At 44.3% G+C, this 21,891-nt stretch overlaps 2 protein-coding genes across 2 annotated transcripts in view; both read left to right on the forward strand.

Moving 5' to 3' along the window:
* atosa (atos homolog A) overlaps positions 1 to 15,435 on the forward strand; it is a 29,767-nt gene extending 14,332 nt beyond the window's left edge. The window contains exons 2-12 of the mRNA XM_076755564.1: positions 5,419 to 5,603; positions 6,647 to 6,843; positions 7,625 to 7,750; positions 8,016 to 9,885; positions 10,470 to 10,595; positions 11,288 to 11,376; positions 12,504 to 12,600; positions 12,873 to 13,031; positions 13,307 to 13,375; positions 13,809 to 14,002; positions 14,132 to 15,435. Of these exons, the coding sequence (XP_076611679.1) occupies positions 5,419 to 5,603; positions 6,647 to 6,843; positions 7,625 to 7,750; positions 8,016 to 9,885; positions 10,470 to 10,595; positions 11,288 to 11,376; positions 12,504 to 12,600; positions 12,873 to 13,031; positions 13,307 to 13,375; positions 13,809 to 14,002; positions 14,132 to 14,285 (3,266 nt within the window). The 3' untranslated portion in view covers positions 14,286 to 15,435. The remainder of the gene's footprint in view (positions 1 to 5,418; positions 5,604 to 6,646; positions 6,844 to 7,624; positions 7,751 to 8,015; positions 9,886 to 10,469; positions 10,596 to 11,287; positions 11,377 to 12,503; positions 12,601 to 12,872; positions 13,032 to 13,306; positions 13,376 to 13,808; positions 14,003 to 14,131) is intronic.
* Positions 15,436 to 16,701: 1,266 nt separating this feature from the next.
* On the forward strand, positions 16,702 to 21,891 carry arpp19a (cAMP-regulated phosphoprotein 19a). The gene is made up of 3 exons (XM_076755692.1): positions 16,702 to 16,942; positions 17,953 to 18,075; positions 19,785 to 21,891. Exons 1-3 carry the CDS (start codon positions 16,886 to 16,888, stop codon positions 19,953 to 19,955), a joined length of 351 nt encoding a protein of 116 aa, XP_076611807.1. The 5' UTR covers positions 16,702 to 16,885; the 3' UTR covers positions 19,956 to 21,891.

Genomic DNA, 21,891 nt, shown 5'->3' on the forward strand with positions numbered 1-21,891 from the left:
AGTATCACAGAATCATTAAAGGATTTTGCATAGAGACATGAATTAAAGTGGCAGTTCCAACATCATGCAGCCCCATGTACCACACATGCACCTGGGCATTCACTTGCCTTCACATGTAGCACTCTTACAGAGTGGGGACCAGAGGCGGGGCTGCAGAAGAAAAATCTTTCCTATCCAGGACACCCGGTGCTGTACCTGATCAGAAAGAGGAACTTGCAGTCTGGAGGGTTGAACCTTCACTGTTTGGTTCATTCAGAAGGAGCTAGATATCATTATGTGTTAAGCCGACACACCTCAGCGAGCTCAGCAGACTGCTGCCGCTGCTGCACTGAATGTGGTTGGAAATGCCTGTGACACACAGCCATCTGGCAGCCTGGTTATCAAAGTCTGCAGGTCCTGAAATACAATTTAAATACATCTTTAAAAGAGCATTTTAAGTCTCGGGAGCCTTAGAAATCCTCTGGTGTCTCTGCTGCGTTGTTTTTCAAGAAACTGGTCCAGTTATACAGACCTAGGTTCTCTTAGTTTTATTATTTATTCATCTTGAGAAAATTGCCTCAGCCCCACTGGAGCAGTTAGAGCCTTTAATATCTTGCTCGAGAGCTTTAACAGTAGCAGTGGACAGTTATTTATTTACTTCCACAGTCTCGACATTTGAACTGGAAAAAACTGGTTGCAAGTGCACTATTCCAGCCACGCTTTTAATACTTTATTTTTATCACACATTTAAGCTAATTTTAATATTCGACTTGGATTCAATAAAAGTTATTTGTCCTTGTCTTTCTGTCTCTCTGTCTGTCTTGTTAGACTGATTCTGAAGCAGGTTGTGATGCTGTAGTACAAGAGTTCAAAAGGAGGCTTTAGCCATTCTAAAATATGATCTGTACTATATTTGTTTCCCACACAGTCGTGCATGGCCTTATGGTTTTATTTTAACACTCTATTTCTTGTGGATGTGTTTTGACATTCAGAAAGTCTAGTTTTTAGATCAGCTCAGCAGATGCAAATGCCACCCAATTTGCTTTTTTTTGTTTTCCACAAAGGTTTCAAACGTTTACATCCACTTGACGGGCAGCAAACTGGAAGCAACGTTAATGTGACTTCCTGTCTGCCGTTTGAACTAACTGTGCATGTTTCCTATCTGCCCTTCAGACTACTCGCCTGTCTCTTCCAATATCTGTGTAGACCTTCTGTCTCTCTCCTTCTGAAGTATGTCTCGTCTCTCCCTGGTTGCTGCCCTGCAGTATATTATCTCATATTGTCTTTGATAACCAGTAGCTCAGCTATAGGTGACCTCATCACTGTTGTGTTCCCGCTGAGACTTTGATCTGTCACTCTTTTGTCTGCAGTCCTCCCGACACAGAGGCATCACTAATGAGGAAAGGCGAGCAAGACTCGAGCAGTGCTCTCCGTTTCATTTAAATGCAACGTGGCCATAAACAAATGGTAAATGCAGAGAACCGCACTGGCTGAGCAGAGGAGGATGGGAGTGGTTTTTGCCATACGGGTACTTACACGGCATTGAAATGAGCTTTAAGTGTGTGTGAGTGTGTGTGCATGTAGAGAGCAGAGCTACAGAAGGAAGTAAAAGCTGCTTCTTCCTGCTTCACGTTCTAATGGGTCTGCTTATCTTAAATGCATTCCAGCAACATGTATTCTAATCACAAGCGCCGTAACCATTTTGACTAGGCGCTGACATGTTTGACTTGTTGGTTTGCCTTTCTGACAGGCCTTAGGTAGTGATGAATCACACCAAAGTGAGTGTCAGCGTGTTCCTCTGTGTGTTTACTCTGAACACAATGTTGACTATCAAGGCTGACCGCTCCACTCTTGTCCTGGAGGCCTTTTTCCATCCCACATGACACTATACTGATCTGTTGGCCCGAGGACACCGAGCCAGCTGAGAGGTGTGTGCCTGAGAATGTGCGTGTGTTACAGGCCAAACCTGCCAATCCGTAGGCGGGGCTCCAGCTGCACTTGGTGGCAGGCGGTCACAGGTCTAATAATAAGACGCCTGAATCTAAATCCGACCTGTTACATAATTCACATCACACATTATCGGGAGCTGGAGGAGAGGTCACACGCACATGGAAAAAAGAGAGATCAGTGTTCTGTTGTGTGTTAGGTATTTGGTTTTGGGTCCATAAAGGCCAGGATGTATCAGCAAAGCCTCTTATTTAAACAGTGGGCCTAAACCTGATTATCTTTTCCTGATTGAAATGTTTTTCTGTTTGCATTTCTCAAGCAGCGCTAGTAGCTGCTATGAAACTTCTCTAACTGAATGCAAGGGGGCCGGTGGAAATGACATCATGTACATACAGTACAGACACAGAATACTCAAAAGCAAAGAGAAGAAAGGGAGTGGAGACATCTTTCATTCATAATTCAAAAAATACAAATATAAATTGATGAGAGACAGATTTTAAAGAGATGGAGAGCCAGGAATGAATTGGTCACGGTCCAGTGGGAAAGAGAGGAGAAGGAGGAGGGGAAGCAAAGGCAGGATTGAACAGTGAGCCCCGCTTGTAAGGTTTAATGATTTGTACACAACGTGGATTGTTACATAAATTCCCCAATGATTTTAACCATTTGTTCCAAAGACAGGATTAAAAACGCCAAGGTGGTGGTGATTTACCCCTAAAGATTTCATCGTCGTGCATCAAGCTGAAATAACACCTCTTCTGTTTGACTCTCAGATATTATAATCAGACTTTTGTGTTGTGATCATTTGAAGTTGTTGGGAAAGGACTAACGTCGGCCTGTTCTGTAAATGTGCTTCTGTATGTTGAAGCCAGCTCTTTCTGTTCACGTCTATGGAAAGATTTCCTACTTCTCTGCCTGTTTTATGTTGTCCTGCTTCCTGATCACCTCCCAGCTGTGTGTCTGTCTGTGTGTCTGTGTGTCTGTGTGTGTGTGTGTGTCTGTGTGTGTGTGTGTGTGTGTGTGTGTGTGTGTGTGTGTGTGTGTATGTATGTAGTCTTCATAGGAATGTTCTATTCAGGCACAGCGCCCTAAAGAATGACAGCTCTCATCTATGCGTGTGCAGGCTGGGCCCCTTAACCAAAGCCTCCATCACTAGTCCTTTGTCCTGCACTGAACATGTGTGCATGTGTGGCTGTGTGTGTGTGTGTGTGTGTGTGTGTGTGTGTGTGTGTGTGTGTGTATGTATGAACCCACTGAAAGCATACAAACCTACATATATGTTTGTATGTTTTCAGTGGGTTCGTGTGTTTGGTGATAGTGTTTTTGTGTAGACTGTGTCTGTTGGTCTTGGTGTGTGTTTTTGTTATATGTGCTTTTGGAGTATGTGCATGTGTTCCTTGGTTTGCCTTTCCTAGAAAGCAGCCATCTGACACCCACTATGCACACACGATTGGGGCGCTATGTGTATACGCTTGTGTGGGTGTGGGTGGGTGTGTGTGTGTGTGTGTATGTGTGTGTGTGTGTGTGTGTGTGTGTGTGTGTTTGGTGGGGGTTGTAGCACACCACATCCCAGAGGCTGTTTTTCACTGCTCCCTTAATCACTCTTTCACCTCCCTCCCCTCATCCATCCATGCTTTCTTTCTGTTTTGTTCTTCGCCTCTCTCATGGAGCATCACCTTTAGCCCAAATCCCCCAATAGGACCAGGAACAGGAACCTTCTGTTTATCTTAACCGTAGCCTCCTACTGTATATCCAGTACATCCAAGCCAACCCTCGTGTAAAGGTGGCAGCATCTGTGTCCTTGAATCTCGACTTTGTCATATATTTCTCCCTCTGGTCTGTGTCTTGCTCCCTTTGTTCACGCCTTTCCGATTGCAGCCCATAAAGAAAAGGAGATTGTCCCTGAATATAGCCTCCCTCTCCATCTCTTTCACCCTGCGTTTATTCAGCCTACAGCTGGCTAACAGACCCCCTCCCTCCCTCTCCCCCTCCCTCCCTCCTCATGTTTTGTGTTGGACTGCGCCTCTCTCCACGTGCAGCAGCAGCTTAAAGGCATGTAGGAGGAGTTCCCTGAGAGGAATGTGCGTGACTGACTGGCTGACTGCAATACGTACACACACACACACACACACACACACACACACACACACAGCAGCAGCAGCTCGTAGCTCACACTTCTGCAGAGCCAGCTGAGAGGGACTCTGTTCTAGCCAGCCTGGCTCTGGTGGGAGGAGGACAGGCTGTATGTATATCTGTGTGTGTTTGTACTCGTAGCCTTATGAGAGCTTGACATCGTCAAAATGACTAAAACATACAAAATATCCACTACATAAATGTGACCTAATATTTGCTTGGCTCCAATGTAAATGAAGGCAGGAGGAGGGCTGGAGATTGTAGGGCAGGCGGCTTCTGTGCGTCAGTGTTTTTGCTTGTGTGCTGTAAAGAAAGAAAGCTGTGATTCTCAGAGCTGTTGTGTATCAGCTGACCTCCTGTGGGATTCTGGGAGTTTTCTCTCGAGGAGTGCAGGAGATAGAGAGCTAAGACAGGCTCTTCAACATCCTGCTAAAAATACTCTGACTTTAGATCTAAGCTTCAATTACAACACAAACAGAGCCGGATTTTGTTAATTTTATTGAGGCAGGAGACAAACTGGTTTGAATTTAGTGTCCTCATACAAATCAGGCCCCATGTTGTCCATTCTAAAATCTAAATTTGATTGTTGTGAATAATAGTCCACAACAGAGTGGCTCAGCATGAGCTATAATTTGAATGTGACATCCAGCAGAGTGTTCCTTGTCAGTGGTCTTTCTGCTTCTACAGAGTAGTCTTGCAGTTGACTGAGGGGAATAGCCTGTCCCTGAATGGTGAAAGGTTTATTCAGCCCTTTGTCCTGCCAGATACTTTTCACCCCACCAGCTCCACCTAACCCCACCCTGGTAAAACTGGTAGAGCAGTGGGATGTGCATAATAAATATTTTTTCTTTTCTTTGTTGTTCTGGTTGAGTTTTTGTTTGCAGATGCTATGTCAATGAGTGTGAATGACGTCACTGTCAGCCCTGCCTATGTTTGTGTGTTTGTGTGTGTGTATGTGTGTGCTGCATGAAAGAGAGCAGACGGTGTGTGTGGCTTCACCCCTTAGCTCAGCTGACATGGAAGGTCTAAATATATTCCTTTAATGCAGCCAAACTGGAAAGGTTGTGTCATCCCCTGCCTACCTCCACCCCTTCTCTAAATAGGTCTTTCCAAACTAAGTTAAATAGCCATATCCACTTAAGTAAAAACCTAAACAAGACTAAAAAGACTTTCAGGCATTCACATGCATATTTTGTCAATGCAGGTGGCTTTCTGATTGTGTTTACTGCCCACAGTATCTGCCACACAATAGGCAAATGAGTAGTTTACCTGCTGCTTTGCTCCAATTTGTTCTTTGTTTCCTGTTTGGATGTGAAGTGTGTGCACAGATATGCTGACCCTCTGTTTCTCTACCATATCCAGATGCAACGGAGGAGTTTTTCGAGTATGATGCGGAGGAGTTCCTGGTGTTCTTGACCTTGCTCATCACTGAGGGAAGGACACCAGAATATTCTGTGAAAGGCAGAACCGAGGGGCTGCACTGTCCACCGGCCCAGTCGGCAATGCCGCCTCTTCACAAGCATGAATGCAGCGACAAACTGCCTCAGGTAGCACATGTGCACACACAGCATATGGTACATACTATATCATACAGTGATATTAACAATAATTGTGTATTTCCTGTAATTTCACCCACACAGCTGGAACTCAGCGCCCACAGCTATACAGAATCACACATATACAGTAAACTTCCAAGTTAGAAAGATTTTTATGCCTCACTACCAGCAACAACTGTACATCTGTCCCATGCTCATGAACACACAAATGTGCACTTGAACTCAAGCATGGCCTCATTGAATTTTGGTGGTCAAAGATCAAAGGTCACTGTGACCACACAAAACACACTTTTGACCATAATTCAATACACTTATTATGACAAAACTTCACACAAATGCCTCACAGGGTAAAATGATGATGTGATGACATTTTATATCCGAAAGGTCAAATGTGAACTTCACTGTCATATCATATAGTCTACAAAAACTCTAGTGACCATAGATAGTGACCACATTTCACATTTGGTCAGATACTGAATTGGTGACTCTAATCTTGGGCGTCCACCTTGAAGCTCTGATGATTGTATAGATCTTCTGTGGTGTCAAGTTGAAGATGTGCATCCACGTTTTAACAATTTGTAGCTTCTTTGCAGCATGTCTGATATTGAGCATCAGGTGATCGTTGTCGTACCATGTGATGAAGCTCTCTATCAGTCCTCTGTACTCCTCTGGAAAAATAGTCTCTAAGTGAAGACAACATGTTTCTCACTGGAAGTTATTTTCCTGGAATCATACAAGCATACAGAAAATACACTTCATAGCTTTTATACAATTCCTTCAAAGTCTTCACTACATATTTTATTGAATCTGGACAGACATGGATGTAAACCCCAACTTGACTGGCTGAGGACTTCAACCATGAGGCAGTAATTCTAGTTAATATGTGACCTCAATAAAATCACTGAGAAATTCAGCTTGAAGGGAGGCTCTTTTCAGGGTCCCATCTGCTTTGCCCCTAGATTTTAAGGCCCTGGTGTTGACATTCACTAATGAGCACTAACCCTCCACCTTTGTTTGTGGGCATGTGTGTCCAGTGTCGGCAGGCGAGGCGAACTCGTTCGGAGGTGATCCTGCTTTGGAGGAACAGCATCCCCATCATGATTGAGGTCATGCTCCTGCCTGACTGTTGCTATGGTGATGAGTGCCCCCCAAGTGACCCCATCAGCGACCCGGTCATCAAACAAGACGCTCTGCTGCTGGAGAGATGGACCCTGCAGCCAGTTCCAAGACAGTAAGGCACACACACGGACACACACACACGCACATACACACATGATCTTAGTCTTTAAACATGTGTTGTGCTCAAAGAGTGCACATTTTTCAGTGTTCATACGAAATGTTGTACAGCGATATTCACACAAACGAGATGATATCTGCACTTCAGAGAAATGCAGTATGCTGTATTTCCAAGGTTGCTGCTCCTCCTGTCAGCCATTGCTGTCCTTGGTTTCCACAACTAATACATTCACATTCACTGCTTACTTTGAAAAAAGTGCAACAAAAGAAATAAAAATAGTTAAAAATACCTTAAAATTCTTTGAAAATCCTTCAGTAAAATAGACAGTGAAATAAATTGAACGAAATGCTTGTGAGCTTTTCATGTGTTTAATGCGTTCTAAGACAAAAATGCACATGTTTCTATAATGTATGGGCTGGTAAATGTGTCAAATTACATAAAAGAGATTCATGACTGCCATGGAACCAGATCCAGATCCAGATCCATGCAAAAGTGAAGATTAAAAAGCTATTAAAGTATAATACGAAATAAAATATTAATAAAACCCAGATAATTGGCTTGGCACACAGAGGGTTAATTAGTCTGACAAATTGTCCCACTTTCCTACTAGCATTTGCAGTAACAGGGAACACTGTGTTTCAAAAACACACACACACACACACACACACACACACACACACACACACACACACACACACACATATCCTTGAACTGTTTTCTGATTAACCTGACACGCTGGCACATTTCCGCCTCTTTTTGACTGTGTTTTTAATAGAAGCGGCGATCGCTTCATTGAGGAGAAGACTCTGCTGTTGGCTGTTCGCTCTTACGTCTTCTTCTCCCAGCTCAGCGCCTGGCTCAGCGCCTCCCATGGCATCGTCCCCAGAAACATCCTGTACAGGTTAGACATATCAGTCACTGAAGACTTGACACTGGTGGGCTGAAGGCTTTTCACTGAGGCTGTACGACCAGATTATTAAAGCTACAGGAAAGTTGATATGAAGTTGTGTCATTATATATAGGTGTAAATCTTATGTACTCTGCTGTTTTGAAAATTGAATTGGAGGAAGTAAAACTGAATCTCTGGAGGCTCTGACAATTCCTGGATATTTTAAGATGGAAGAGTTAACAATGGTGTGTTCACTGCATCTCTCCCTGTCAAACAGGATCAGTGCTGCTGATGAGGAGTTGGTGTGGCAGTTCTCCCAGCCGCCTTCAGAGCACATTTTCCCTGTCCCCAATGTGTCTCAGAGTGTTGCACTGCAGGTTCGTGTCCAGTCGCTCCCTCGCCAACCCACCTACCCCACCCTGGCCTGCAGCATCCATACCGGCCTGCCTCCCTTATACAGCAAGACCCCCAACCTCAACCCGAACCTCAACAGCCATGGTGGCCTGCCCACCCTCAAAAAGAGTCAGGACCCCAGCAAAGACAGCCTCCTACAAAACTCGAACATGTACAGCAAGAGCTCCAACTCCATGTCTGGCCTTCTCCTCAATGGATTACCCATTCCTAATCTTCCCATCAACAACATCCCCATTAACAGCCTTCCCCACACTGCTGTGGCACCTCCCTTCAGCAAGAAGAGCCAGGAGCCTGGGGAGGACCACACGTATCAGAACGGAGAGCTTCCGCAGGTCAACATCCCCCAACGCCAGGGCTCGCCACTTTTCCATAGGTCCTCTCACTCGCCGACGCCCTCGCGCTCCCACTCCCCATCTCCGCTTCCTGCAAGTAAAGCAGGAAAGTGGCTATACTCTGCTCTCAATGGTTCATCTGACCCCACACAAGTAGAGGACTACGGGTCTGGCACCAACAGCAGTGACAGGTCAAAGGGGCCCATCCCCGAGCCACTGAGAGCTTTTAAGAATTTCTCGTTGGCAGAGCCACCCCGATGCCCCTCCCCGAGGCCTGCGAACGAGACAAACCCCCTGATTGGCTCACTGCTGCAGGAGAGACAGGAAGTTATCGCCCGCATTGCACAGAGGCTCAACTTCTGCGACCCCACAGCACCGCCGCTCCCTCCTGGCCTCTTTGCTCCTGAAAACCCTCCCAAAACCATGTGGGGCAGTAACCATGACGACATAACTGCCAGTAAGACCAAAGAGCCCGAGGTACCAACCTATGAGTCTGTTGGACGTGTGTGGCCGAGCCCCTTCAGCACACCTGTGACTGACGCTCCTTTTAGCAAACGGGAGAGCTCCTCCCCTAAACCTGCAGCCTGCAGGAAGCTGAAAATGACTGAGACAAGAGACGGAGAGGAGGAGAGGAACGGGGAGAGGCAGAGAGAGAGAGAGGAGAAAGACAAGGAAAGGGGGAGAGACAGCTCCCTGATCGCCCAGGCAGTGCAAGACATTACTAGACTCATCCAAGAGAGACTGTCTGTCCCTTCTCTGTCCCCCAGGCACAGCAGGAGCGGCAGCCCTCTGCACCACACACACACAACAACAGTCACACACACGGTCCGCACATACTCACACACCACACACGTCCCACAAGCCTCCTCACACACTGCCACCAACGGCTACGCCAACGGCCACATACCCAGCCACGAACCTCACAGAGGCAGCACGCACACCGCCGCCACTCACGCGTCCATTTGCACAGACAAGCCCCGAGTCGACCCGGGGACCGAACGCCATTCTCCCCTGGCCCAAAATGGTGCTCACTTTACACTTGAAGAACCCTCATTCAAAGGCCAGTTCCACACCCAGGCTGGCCAGCGTTTACAAACTCCCCCACAGGAAAAGCTCAGAGTCAGGACACCCAGCAGCCATGAAACCCCCTCTGCCTCCCCTGTCCTTGAGAACAGCCCCAGGAGTGCCCAGATCTTTAGTTGGACTTGCAGTGATGCCAGCCCTGCCATGAACTGTAACGTAAGCCACAACCACAGCAAGCCTCAGCCTCAGTACCAGTCCCAGATGCAGATGCAGAACTGTGCGACAGCCCAGGCCTCGTCCCCGCAGGATGAGAACCAGGCGCCCTCAGAGTCTGCGTGTTCCAGCAGTCCAGACATGAGTCCCCCTTCTACTGTGCTGGTAAGGGACTCCTCATTTTGTCTTACACCGAAGAGGGATTGTTAAGCATTTTGGAAATGACAATAATGATAAGCTTATTTGCTTTCTTGCTGAGAGCTGGATGGATATGATATATGGTCTACAGCCAGCAGCCAGTTAGCATATCTTAGCACAAACACTGGAAACAAGGGGAAACAGGTAGCCTGGCTCTGTCCAAAAGTAACGAAATCCTCCTACCTGTCCCAGCCACTAAAGCTCACTAATTAACAGGAAAGGGGAGCGGTGTCTTCTTCCAGACTTTGCGCTAAAATAAGCTAACTGTAGAGCTAAACAATTATCTGTCAGATTACTCAACACATAAAAGTCAAGAAGCCTAAGTTACTTATTAAAGCACTGACATTTAAATTCAGTAATCAGTAACAACAGCCATCACATTTCTGAAATTTACCATCTCACACTCAGTTTAAATGAGTGTTTTGTTGGTAGCAGGTGGGACTGGCGTGATAATCAGGATGACATGATTTATGAGGACGTGATTTGATAAATGCAGGTGATTTCAGTGTACTTGCAAGCTGTCTTAATCTGTCCCCATCTCTGTGCTCCAGCGAGCCCACAGCCCCTCCCCTCTGCGTCCCTGCAACAGCTGGAAGAAACAGAATCGCCACTCATTAGACGCCACAGCAACCAAGGCCTTCCACCCTTGTACTGGCCTGCCTCTGCTCTCCAGCCCTGTAAGAAACGCACACTCATCTACACACCAAACTCAGGATCATCGTCACTTTCTACTTAGTGCATTTGTTAACACTTGCGCATACAGGCTCACACTCACGCTCAAACACTTCACTGACTCAGTCATCGTCAGTGTCCGTGCAGTTGTGTTTGTCATACCAACACACTCACTACGCTTTATTCCAAGCCATCTGTAGCATTACTCACAGTACTTTCACCAGTGTAAGAAGTGGCTCTGTGAATGTTTCCCATAAAGAGACTTTGACATTTCTGGCAGGTGTTTTTATTGCTGCTGGGATACTGAGTTTGTTAGCCAAGCTTAATGCACACACACAGACACACACACAGACACACACAGACAAGGCACGTGACTCATGTGTGCCTCATAAGTTGTTTCACTGAGTGTGCCAGATTACCTCACTGCTTGATCATCACAGTTTCCTGTCTTCTGAAGGTCTCACATGTATAAACACTTGTGTACACACAGACACACACACACAGTCTCACCAACACACAAGCCACATATTTTCATATACACATGATGATGCCCTTTGCACAGAATATTGTCATACATGAATGTTTATTATATTTACACAGCTCATGTTTTAAAAATGAATTCTTGTGACTTAAAAATTTCATTTATAGAGAGAGAACGGTTGCTCGGTGTTAATCATGTCCTTTGTGTCTGCCTCAGGTTCCTCAGAGGAAAAATCAAACAGGCTACTTTGACCTGGACACCTCTCTGGTTGGCTGTAAGGGTTTGCCTTGGGCCTCTGGGAAAAGGTACACATTTTCCCACCTGGGATCGTTATTACTGTAGTTAACCAGACTCCAACTCAGTTTGCCCACGAGCATCGGGTCAGGATGCTTTCACAGGTTTACTGCAGGCTTAATAACACTTAAAGGACAAAGAATATTTTGTTTTACAGTTGCCTCCCACATCATCTGGTTATTATAGTACCATCTGGATCAAGTTACTCATGCTTTGCATCATCAAACTTGCTTGTTTTTCTCGTTTTGCAACATTTCAGCTCATGTGCAAGTGCCAGCAAGGCAAAGTCTGGTTTTGATATTTAGCATTTGATATTGTGTTATTGTATGCAAAGTGGAGCTATTAGTTATTGTTTTGTTTTGTTTTAGTTAACCACCACGATTATTTGAGCTATCCAAAGCCAAAGGGCCTTTGTATAAAGGATCTATATTAGAGAGGAGACTTGCTGCAGCTGCCATGTTTAAACTGTAACACGCTGACATAGCCTTGGATCAGCAGTGGGTTGTAGAAGTATTGTCTGTGTGTTGTGAGATCAGACAATAAGAGCGTTGTTGTCGGTGGTAAGGTTAGGTCAGCCCTGTTCTGCTGACTGTTCCTCTCACGCTGCCACCTGCTGAAGCTCTGCTGTACTGTGACTACATCTAGAATCACACACATTCTGCTCAAAATGGCAGACAGAACTGAACTGGCTTTATATACACAGAGCTCCGTGGCACTGCCTACACACAGTAGATGTGGGTGGTAGCTCAGTGCTGCGTTTGATAAAGCAGATGTTTCAAGAGTTTGGCCTTCAGGGTGGAAAGTTCATTTTGGCTGTGGCTGGTAAAAAGCCATTGTCATGCCACCATATTTGAGTTTCTTAATTGCGACCACTTTCTTACGTGCGACCAATGGACCCAAATGACATTTTTCTGCTCCAGTAAATGAAATGTCAGGTAACAAATATTTCGAGGTGCCTCATATTGCTTTTGTTTACACATAAATAAGATTCAGGCTCTATATTACCTCAGCAGGCCTATTCAGACATACCAGGAATGCTTGTCAGGTGAACATCTTTGATGTTCTTTCACACCTAATGCATAGAAAACAAGTTGCTCAAGTATGTGTGTGTGTGTGTGTGTATGTTTTAACCCTTCAGGGTGTGTCCAAAGAGAGAGGGGTACACAGATGAGTCACAGCAGCTGTTCAGTGCCAGCGCTCCACCTGCCAGTCTCAGTCTGCTGGGAAACTTTGAGGTACAACACACAAACACACTCAGAATTGTGTCTTTGTCATCCAGCATTTGTTAGAATAGTGTGCTTTTACTCATGCCAGTTTTCCTCCATAAATAATTCAAATGAAACAAAATGCTCACAAAGGGAATCGATTCGAGTGCTTTTAAGTGCAAAATTTGGACTAGACATCATATAACAGCTTGTACATTTTGATGGCTAACGTTGTGTTTTCCTTATTCAAAATGTTACCTAATACTTGCTGACAGGTTAAAAATTGCCATGTGTTTCTCCAGGAGTGTGTGCTGAACTACCGCTTGGAGCCTTTAGGGTTAGTGGAGGGTTTCACAGCAGAGGTTGGGGCCAGTGGGTCCTTCTGCCCCAGTCACCTGACCTTACCTGTGGATGTGTCATTCTACAGTGTCTCCGATGACAACGCTCCCTCACCATATATGGTGAGATTACTTTTCCCCCAGTTAGTCAATCAATAATTCAGCCTTGAACTGAAAGCTGTATCTGCAGTTTTCGTTACGTGTGTGTGAGAGCTCCTGTGTGTGTGTGTGTGTGTGTGTGTGTGTGTGTGTGTGTGTGTGCGCGCGCGCCGCAGGTGTGTGTGTGCGCACGTGTGTGTGTGTGTGTGTGTGTGTGTGTGTGTGTGTGTGTGTGTGTGTGTGTGTGTGTGTGTGTGTATTAGCCTTGTTTATGATACTGTGGTTGTGTTTTGTCAAAGGGTGTGATAAACCTGGAGTCCCTGGGGAAAAGGGGCTACCGTGTACCTCCATCAGGAACCATTCAAGTGGTGAGGGAACTTTTTGGGATTGTTTTTTTTTGTGTGTGTGTGTGTGTGTGTGTGTGTAGAAATGTTCTTAAAATATTTCCTTCTGTAAGATATCTGCAGAAGGGCGTACACATGGCTGAGAATAAAGAGCAAATTACACAAAGTAGCAAAGGGAAAGGGAGACCCCTAGTGGTCATAGACAAAAGTTCACCATATAACATGCAGCTGTAACGGCATGTTTTTATTCATTTATGGTGCTTATACATCTGCATTTAAAATACAGTTTCTGTATGTACTTCATTTGCATAACTAGGGTGACATGTACCATGTGATGTTCATTTTATGTGTCTTTCACGGCAGGTAAGATCCTGTCATGTCTGTATTTATCAATGAGCTCAGGTCACAAGGACTTAGAGACCTTAATCCTCCTATGCTCTCTGGTTTTACCCCTCAGACCTTATTTAACCCCAACAAGACGGTGGTGAAGATGTTTGTTGTGATGTACGACCTACGAGCCATGCCAGCTGGACACCAGACCTTCCTACGCCAGAGGACCTTCTCTGTTCCCGTCCGCCGTGACACAAACAATCAGACCAGCAGGAAGCCCCTCGGCCACGGACGCACCTTGCGCTACCTCGTTCATCTGAGGTGAGCTGGCTGACCTTTCGTGTCTAGTGCACATTAAAACTGGAATATTTTCAGTAGCCGTGACGTTTCTCCTCCCTTATTCATCCTCCCTGTCTTCCGTCTCTCTCTCTCTGCCCCAATGCCAACCAGGTTCCAGAGTTCTAAGTCTGGGAAGATCTACCTCCACAGGGACATCCGCCTGCTGTTTTCCAGGAAGTCCATGGAGGTGGACAGTGGTGCTGCCTATGAGCTCCAGTCCTTCACAGAGTCCCCCATTGACCCACCATTCTCTCCCCGCTGCTGAGGCCCGATTCCCTCCCGCCTCCACTACCGAATTTTCAGTCACATCTCAATGCCAGCGATAGACTCTTACTCAGCCCATGGCTAGTTGAGAAGGCTTTGAAAGAGAAGCGATTTAAGGATGACAGTCAACAAGACTCACCTGGCCTGTGCCCAAAATCTTAAGTTTCCCCTTCAGTACCCCCTCTGTCACCCAAAACAGACAAAAGGGTGAGCTAAGAGGCTGGGAGACTCGTCAGAAATGAAACCTTGTTCTCTGTTAAGTGCATGACGTGATGATCAGTGAGAGTGTGTCAAAGAAAATGGTTATAGAGTATGTTTCAGATCTTGTCCTCCTGCTTCAGAAGGCCTTACCAGGTAATTCTTTTTCCTGCTGTTGTGTGTATCCCCTCCAGTGTTTGGAGAGGGGAGACCAGCGATTGTCTACAGAAGCAGTTAGACACTTGAATTATTTCAGCAGAGTTTAGGCTTCTTTACTCTGTTTACTCAAATCAAAATGTTGGGGAAAAAATTGGATTTCTACTTGACATAAAGAATAAATGTTCAGTTTCATTTTGTTTCTTTTTAAATGCAATACAAGGCCCTTTTAGTGGAAAAACATTTAGTTTCAAATCCTTAAAGATATGATCGATTGAACTGAAAGTGACCCTGTGATTCCTGAGCTTGAAGCAGAGGGAGTGCATATGGAAGAGGAAGAGGTTGGCAGACTGTGGTGGAGCACCATCCCATCATCCAAAAAGAAACAAAAAAACGCCATACCATGGACCACTGAAGTCGAACAAGCAATCAGGCTACATTCAACTGAAAGCATCACAGCAGAACATCAGAAGTGCACTGTGGAATTTTTTTCTCATTGTAACTGGAAATGAAACAGAAAATAGTAATATTCTAATACTTTTGTACTGTTACAGAACCACTTTATTGGAAGTGTTGCAATAGGAAGAGTAACCTTAGTTTAGTGTTTACACATTCACTTTCAGTTTACTTAACCATCAGTTTATTTAATATTTAAATTAATATTTCAGTTACTACTTGTGACGTCTGTCATGCTAAGATGATGTAGTGCAAACTGTATATCATAGTATGTATTTTTGACATGAATATTCAAATCTGAAAAAATATATATATATCTTATAAAGCAATCTTGAAAGCTGCTCTGTCTCTTTGTCTTATTACGTTTCCCACTGTGTTTCCTGTTCTACCGCTTCACCTGGGGACCGTCACACACAGTGGTGAGATGAAAGGAACACAACACGGGAGGTTTCTGCTGCTATTCAGAGATGAAATACCCAAATGTGACACCTCTCTTCAAATAGTAAAATATGTCCACTGACTTAAAGATCAGAAAAGGAGGAAAGTGCAAACATTGCACCGATAGTCAATGATTCTGGCACAAAACCACACTGAATACAGCATTTTAGATGCATGTCTGACATTCAGCCCTGTCTTTAGTACACTGTTGTTTTTTAGACACATGTAGCACAATGTGCTCCTCAAAGTACATCACAACAGCATAGCAGGTGCATAATTTAATCATTACAAGAAAACATGACTGCACAGATGATGTTTTTCAGTTTCAACAGGAGGTGGATCATGCACATGTCTTTGGAAAAACTATTAGCAGACAAAATAAGTGTTCTTATAATCTGGCTCTACTTGAATAAAAGTATAATGCTTTTTTTTTTAACTTAACAAGGATTAACAAATATGACCAGCAGATAATTACATCAAAGGTTCCTGGTGAAGTCAAAGGATTTAAAGTTAGTCTTCAGCTGCAAGACATGAAAATAACAACAGAGCTGTTGCAAAGCTGCTGGTTTTTGGAACTATGTACAGGACACAACTACCTGATGAATACATCATGTGAGTATTCCTACTAAGCATTTCCTAACGTGAGAAAATCTCTTGTTAGACAAAATTGCATCCCCGTAAGTAATTTATTAATATCCAGAGGTATAAGCAGCAGTTTCTGTGTATCACAACAGGCACATGGTGCAACATGAAGTCAGCAGTTCTCCACCACTTCACACTCTTAATGGCAGGTGGGTGCTGATAATCGGTGGTGGTCATATAATATGGCAGCCACTGGACTCTCAAATTCATCTGCACAGCCTCACCACACTTGCATGCATCATTTTCTTTCTTTTTTGGCACAAAGTCAGGCTCCGCTGCTCAATTCACTTGTAATTTAGCATAATGTAAGAAGAGCTGCCGCATAGTCGATTTCCGTCTCTGACACAAAACAGACTATTGGTATGGGAAAACATAGCACGAGCTGCGCTGTGTTAATCAGTGCAGCATTCATCATCCTCCAGATCTGAGGATTACTTGACTGAAATCTGGATTTGTGGCGCAACACATGGGTCTAACAGCTGATCGGTTTGTTACGCAATGTAAATCCGATCCCAGCACTAAATGCGGGTGCACGGCAGGGGTGCCAAAACGTGAGCGCGCATGGTGTCTCCGCATGTGACGTCGTATTTCTTGTGCGGGATTGCGCGCTCAGTAGGACTCGTATGGGTACGGAAAGTCAGAGCAGGGGATTTGTGGATCACTTGTCAAACTCGTGAGCTATCTCTTGTCTGAGATCACGATAATACAGAAATGTCGGGTGATAACGAAGAAACACAGACGGCCGAGGAGACATCAGTGGACGAGAAGGTAACCGTGCGGGCGGATTAGCAGTTTAGCAGCAGTAATGGCACTGTTGTAGCTAACGCTACGTTAAATAGCTTAGCTTCCTCGCCCCGCGCTCGTTATTGTTGACATATCAACCAAAGCCAGCTACGACGCCCTGGTTTGAATACTTAATGTTGTATGTCAAGCCTTGTAGCGCCATTGTGTTACCGGGTAGCTGGCCTGCCGTTTCGTTCGCTAGTAGAGCGAATGTATCGGGTGGTTGATGTGAATGTCAGAGGTAACGTTATGGCTAGCTAATGTTAGCAGCTCGCCATTCACCAAGCTAACTGTCATGACATTTACACGCACTGGCAAATCGCTAACAGCTAGCTCAGCTGCTAACGTCAGTTTAGCTCAGCCCAACATAGCCGTACACGGACTTGAACCTTAGTTACAGTAACGTTATCTAAATTTTCACTTAAGATGCCGCAGTTTAGCCTGTTGCTAGCTGCTACCTAGCTGCAACAAACAACAAACTGGCGGTATTTTTGCATCAATTAAGCTCTAATCCCAAAGACCTTCCCACTCAACCAATCGTGGGGGTAACGTTAGCTCTCCAGCGTCTGCTTAGAGAGGGGGCTGTCGAGTAACCACCACACAATATTTCCTTTTAGCTTGACGTTGGTGTGCACAGCAGAGTCCAACACAATGCAGTAGCGGTAATTTGAACCTGTTACTTTAGCACTGTCCCTAGGCAGGTGAGTGCATGCTTCTGTGCTATGCTAGTATTGTTTTAACCGGCTGTGTTAGAGATAGGTAGTTACTCTGTCTGACATGTTAACTAGGTTTTGTTGACGTTTGCAAAGATCTGATGTGGACAGTTAGGTTATCTCTATACTGCAGTGCCAACAGATAATCCAGTGATGATGATTCAGAGGTTTCAGTGGGAGCCTGCAGTGACCTGTGAACCTCTTGTTATGCAGTAACTACGTGGTTTTTGAGCAAAATGTCTCCCCCACATCTCGATGCCTCATGCTTTGGCTTGTTTTCAGGAGATTCAGGACAAGGTGATCAGTCCTGAGAAGGCAGAGGAGGCCAAACTGAAGGCCAGATATCCAAATTTAGGAAACAAACCCGGGGGCTCTGATCTGCTTCGCAAACGCCTGCAGAAGGGGGTGAGTTATCTCTTATGTTTGTCTGCAAAACATTCAGAGTTCACTTAAGGATGATCTCTGAACCCACTGGCGTTTTTTGTTTGTTGATCTACAAGAGCAGACTAAATTTTAGAAACACCTTTCCGTGCAACACGTTGCAAAAAGTGTGATTGTACGAAGCTTCTCTGGACTTGATTTATTACGTCAGTAAACAGTTTCCTAATGAGTTTAATTCACGAGTTTAACGTCTTCAAAAAAGGATGATGTTCATTTAGAGGAAAATAAACAATAAAGCAGGGCATGGTTTAGGCTCTGGCTACCTTGTAATTGACCAGTCACGACCATGATGTGTGCTTGGGTTCTCAGTCAGATCCAATCAGGACAGAGGTGTAGCAAAGTGTGTGCTCTCCAGCTCCACCCTCTGATCCAAATATGGTCACTTCTGGTTCCAAACAACCAAGATGGTGATTGTCATAATGCCAACTTCGAGTCTTCAAAAGGGGAGTTCATAAAGCCAATGAGCGATGTCCTGATGGGTTTATACTTGGTATGACACAATTCAAATCAACCACACCACAAACTGCAGCCCCCTAAATGACTGTGATGTTGAATCAAACAAAACCTGAACATTATTATCTTTATAAGGTAGGATTAATAGCAGGGATGTTTTTTCAGACTGTTGGTGTACTTCACATAAATTGGGAACTGCGTGTATAATTACATTATCTCCATATATTGTACCATTGTGAAAGTGAAGGCCAGAGAGTCATATTAAAGATAATGTGCGATGCAGGACACCCAAAGGGGAACCTCACTGTGTTTGTTTTTAATTCATCAGTGGTCACAGACATTTACACACGCTGCTGCATGCTTAAAAGCTCAGGTGCAGCATACAAGGAAATGTTCTGTTTTAAAGGGTGAAAGAGTCGATGATGGTGTTGTTTCTTCAGTCTGAACTGCAGTGCTGACATTTTTCCATTATATTTGTGGAGTGCCATGCATTTCAGCCTCAGATCACAACGCACTCACATGAATTCACATCAAACTGAGACTAGACATTGGTGCTAGCCCAATACTACACAGATAAAGATAACTAATGTTGTGTGCAACAATGTGCTTCAGTGGTTACTACATAGACAGAAAATTAGAGTCATAATAAATGACAGTTCATTTATCAGGTAGAAAATACCAGCTAACACTTGCTCAGCTCACTTTAGGTTACAGTAATAACTTATAGTTTGTACTTACCAATATTATTTTTGACATTTTGTTATACCAAATAATCAATTTAATAATCCACAAATAAACTAATTGGAACAAAAACAAAAAACAAAAACTGACTAAGCTGAAAACAGAATTTTTCTTATTTTTCCCTGTAAGAGTCCTAAAATGATTGATGTTGATTAATTGATTTCTAGATTTCACACAATATTACTTAAGTCATTTATCAGGTAAAACAAACATACAAAACCAAATATTTGGTCATTAGGTCCTTTGCTTTCTTTGCCATCTGGTTAAAATAAGATACGCAAGTCTTTAAGCTGTTGTGACTCTATCAATGTCAACAAAGCTGTATGTGTTATATATTTAGGATACAGTCAATTTCTCCTTGCAATGTAATGGAAATGTTTATGAAAATGTATGTTCACTATAGTGGGAGCTTGCATTATTCACGTGTTCATTTTTCATAATTCACACCTAAAAAATTTGAATCTAATATCTCTCAACAGCAAAAGTACTTTGACTCTGGCGACTACAACATGGCTAAAGCGAAGATAAAGAACAAGCAGTTGCCGACAGCTGCACCAGAGAAGACCGAGATCACAGGGGACCACATCCCCACCCCCCAGGACCTGCCCCAGAGGAAACCCTCTCTGGTGGCCAGTAAACTGGCAGGCTGATGCACACACACAGCCTCGACAGTCCCTACAGCACCTCTCAGCCCTAACCCTCTCTGCTCAAGTCTCAGAGCTGTGACATTATGTCCCCTACCCCTCACAGTACCACCTGTCCCCTCCCCACCAGCCTGGACCCCACCCATGAGGAACCCACACCTAGCACCCAGCAAACTGGCTAGCTGATACCTTAAAATCCTGTTTTATTTTGGTTTCCATCCCATCTTGCCCTGTCTTTACTACCTCCTGTCTTTGATTTTGTCCCTCATCACTCCCTCTAACTGACTGCCCTTCTGTCTTTGTCCTCTCACATTTCCATGTCCTTTTTTATTTTCTCTTTACTTCCGTGTAAGATACGTTGAAAGACATCCAAAAGTGTGTGTGATGAGCGGACTGCTCGACTGATGGACGACTGATACCACAGTGTGTACTGGCTGAAGAGAGGGACGAGCAGCATAAGCTGTGTGTTGTATGGTTGGAGGGCTTTAGTATGGTCATCAATCCATCAGTTTGGAAGTGTGTACATACGTATATATATTTCTTTTTGTTTGGCACAGGGGCAGACATCAGCCTTTTAGAGCGTTTTACAACCCCGATTCCAAAAAAGTTGGGACATTGCGTGAAACATTAATGGAACAGAATTTGATAGGATATTACTAATCGTTTTTGACTCAACTGAAAACAGTACAAAGACAATATATTTAATGTTTTCCCTTATCAGCTAAATTGATTTTTGGAAATATCTGCTTATTCTGAATTTTATGCAGCAGCACATTTTAAAGAAGACTGGGAAAGTTGTGGAACGCTCCAAAAACACCTGTTTGGATCATTGTACAGGTAAAGAGGTTGATTGGTAACAGGTGATAGTATCATGATTGGGTATGAAAGGCATCCTGGAAAGGCTCAGTTGTTCACAAGCAAGGATGGTGCGAGGTTCACCACTTTGTGAACACATGATTGTATGAAGGCTATCACTACATGAGCTCAGGAACACTTGATAAAACCGTTGTCAGTAAACACAGTTTGTTTATGTTCTGTTATATTTACATTTTACACAGCGTCCCAACTTTTTCAGAGTCAGGGTTGTACATCAGATTTGTATCATTCTCTGTATATCCTTATTCTAAATTATGCTGTCAATATGCTTGAGTGATTGACCGAATATAGTAATCTCAAGGCAAAGCTCACTTTTGTTAACACTTCATGAATCAATGGGGGAAATTGTGCTTAAAGACTGCACAGTGAAGACCAGGGTGTCATGAAAGTGCATGTGTGGCAGAAGGCTCCCTCTGAGTTCCACCTCTATCTGTGCGTTGAGCACAGACATTTCCACACATGCTGCAGCACACAGGTGCTGCAAGTCAGGTAGATGGTGCATTCAAGACACATTGAAACTAGGAAATTATCTGCTTTCAATGGTGACAGAGGAGGGGGTGGTGCTGCGTCAGTCTGACCTGCAATGTTGACAGTTTGCTCTCTGCATTTGTGGCACCTGACGCATTTCATCGTCAGATGATGACACAGTCACTCTCCTCAGGCCAAAGGTTCTAGTTCCCATTTGTCATGAATGAATCATCAGTGCTCGGAGAGGGTTAGAGGAGTATATGGGATGTGAAAGCTAACTTCCTGTCCGTTGGGACCAGTCTTTGTGTCCTGTATGCTGCGTGAGTTGACTGCATTTATGGTAAAAATGTACTGGGAGCCTAAATTGTGTTCAGATTTGGAAAAATCTTCAATATGCATAAGTTGAAGTCGTTTCATCTTGAAAATGTGCTTGGCCCTGTAAAGTGCTTTTTCAGGTTCCTTCCTGACTGGATGAAGTTTACCTGCAGTGTGTTAAAGCTAACACAACATCGTCTGAGCTGTGCATGTATATGGCTGCCCTGCTGTCACTTTGTGCCATTTTGTTTTGTAAATAAAATAGTTTTGCACAAATGTTTAA

The sequence above is a fragment of the Chaetodon auriga genome, chromosome 1, assembly GCF_051107435.1.
Source record: "Chaetodon auriga isolate fChaAug3 chromosome 1, fChaAug3.hap1, whole genome shotgun sequence".
NCBI lineage: Eukaryota > Metazoa > Chordata > Actinopteri > Chaetodontiformes > Chaetodontidae > Chaetodon > Chaetodon auriga.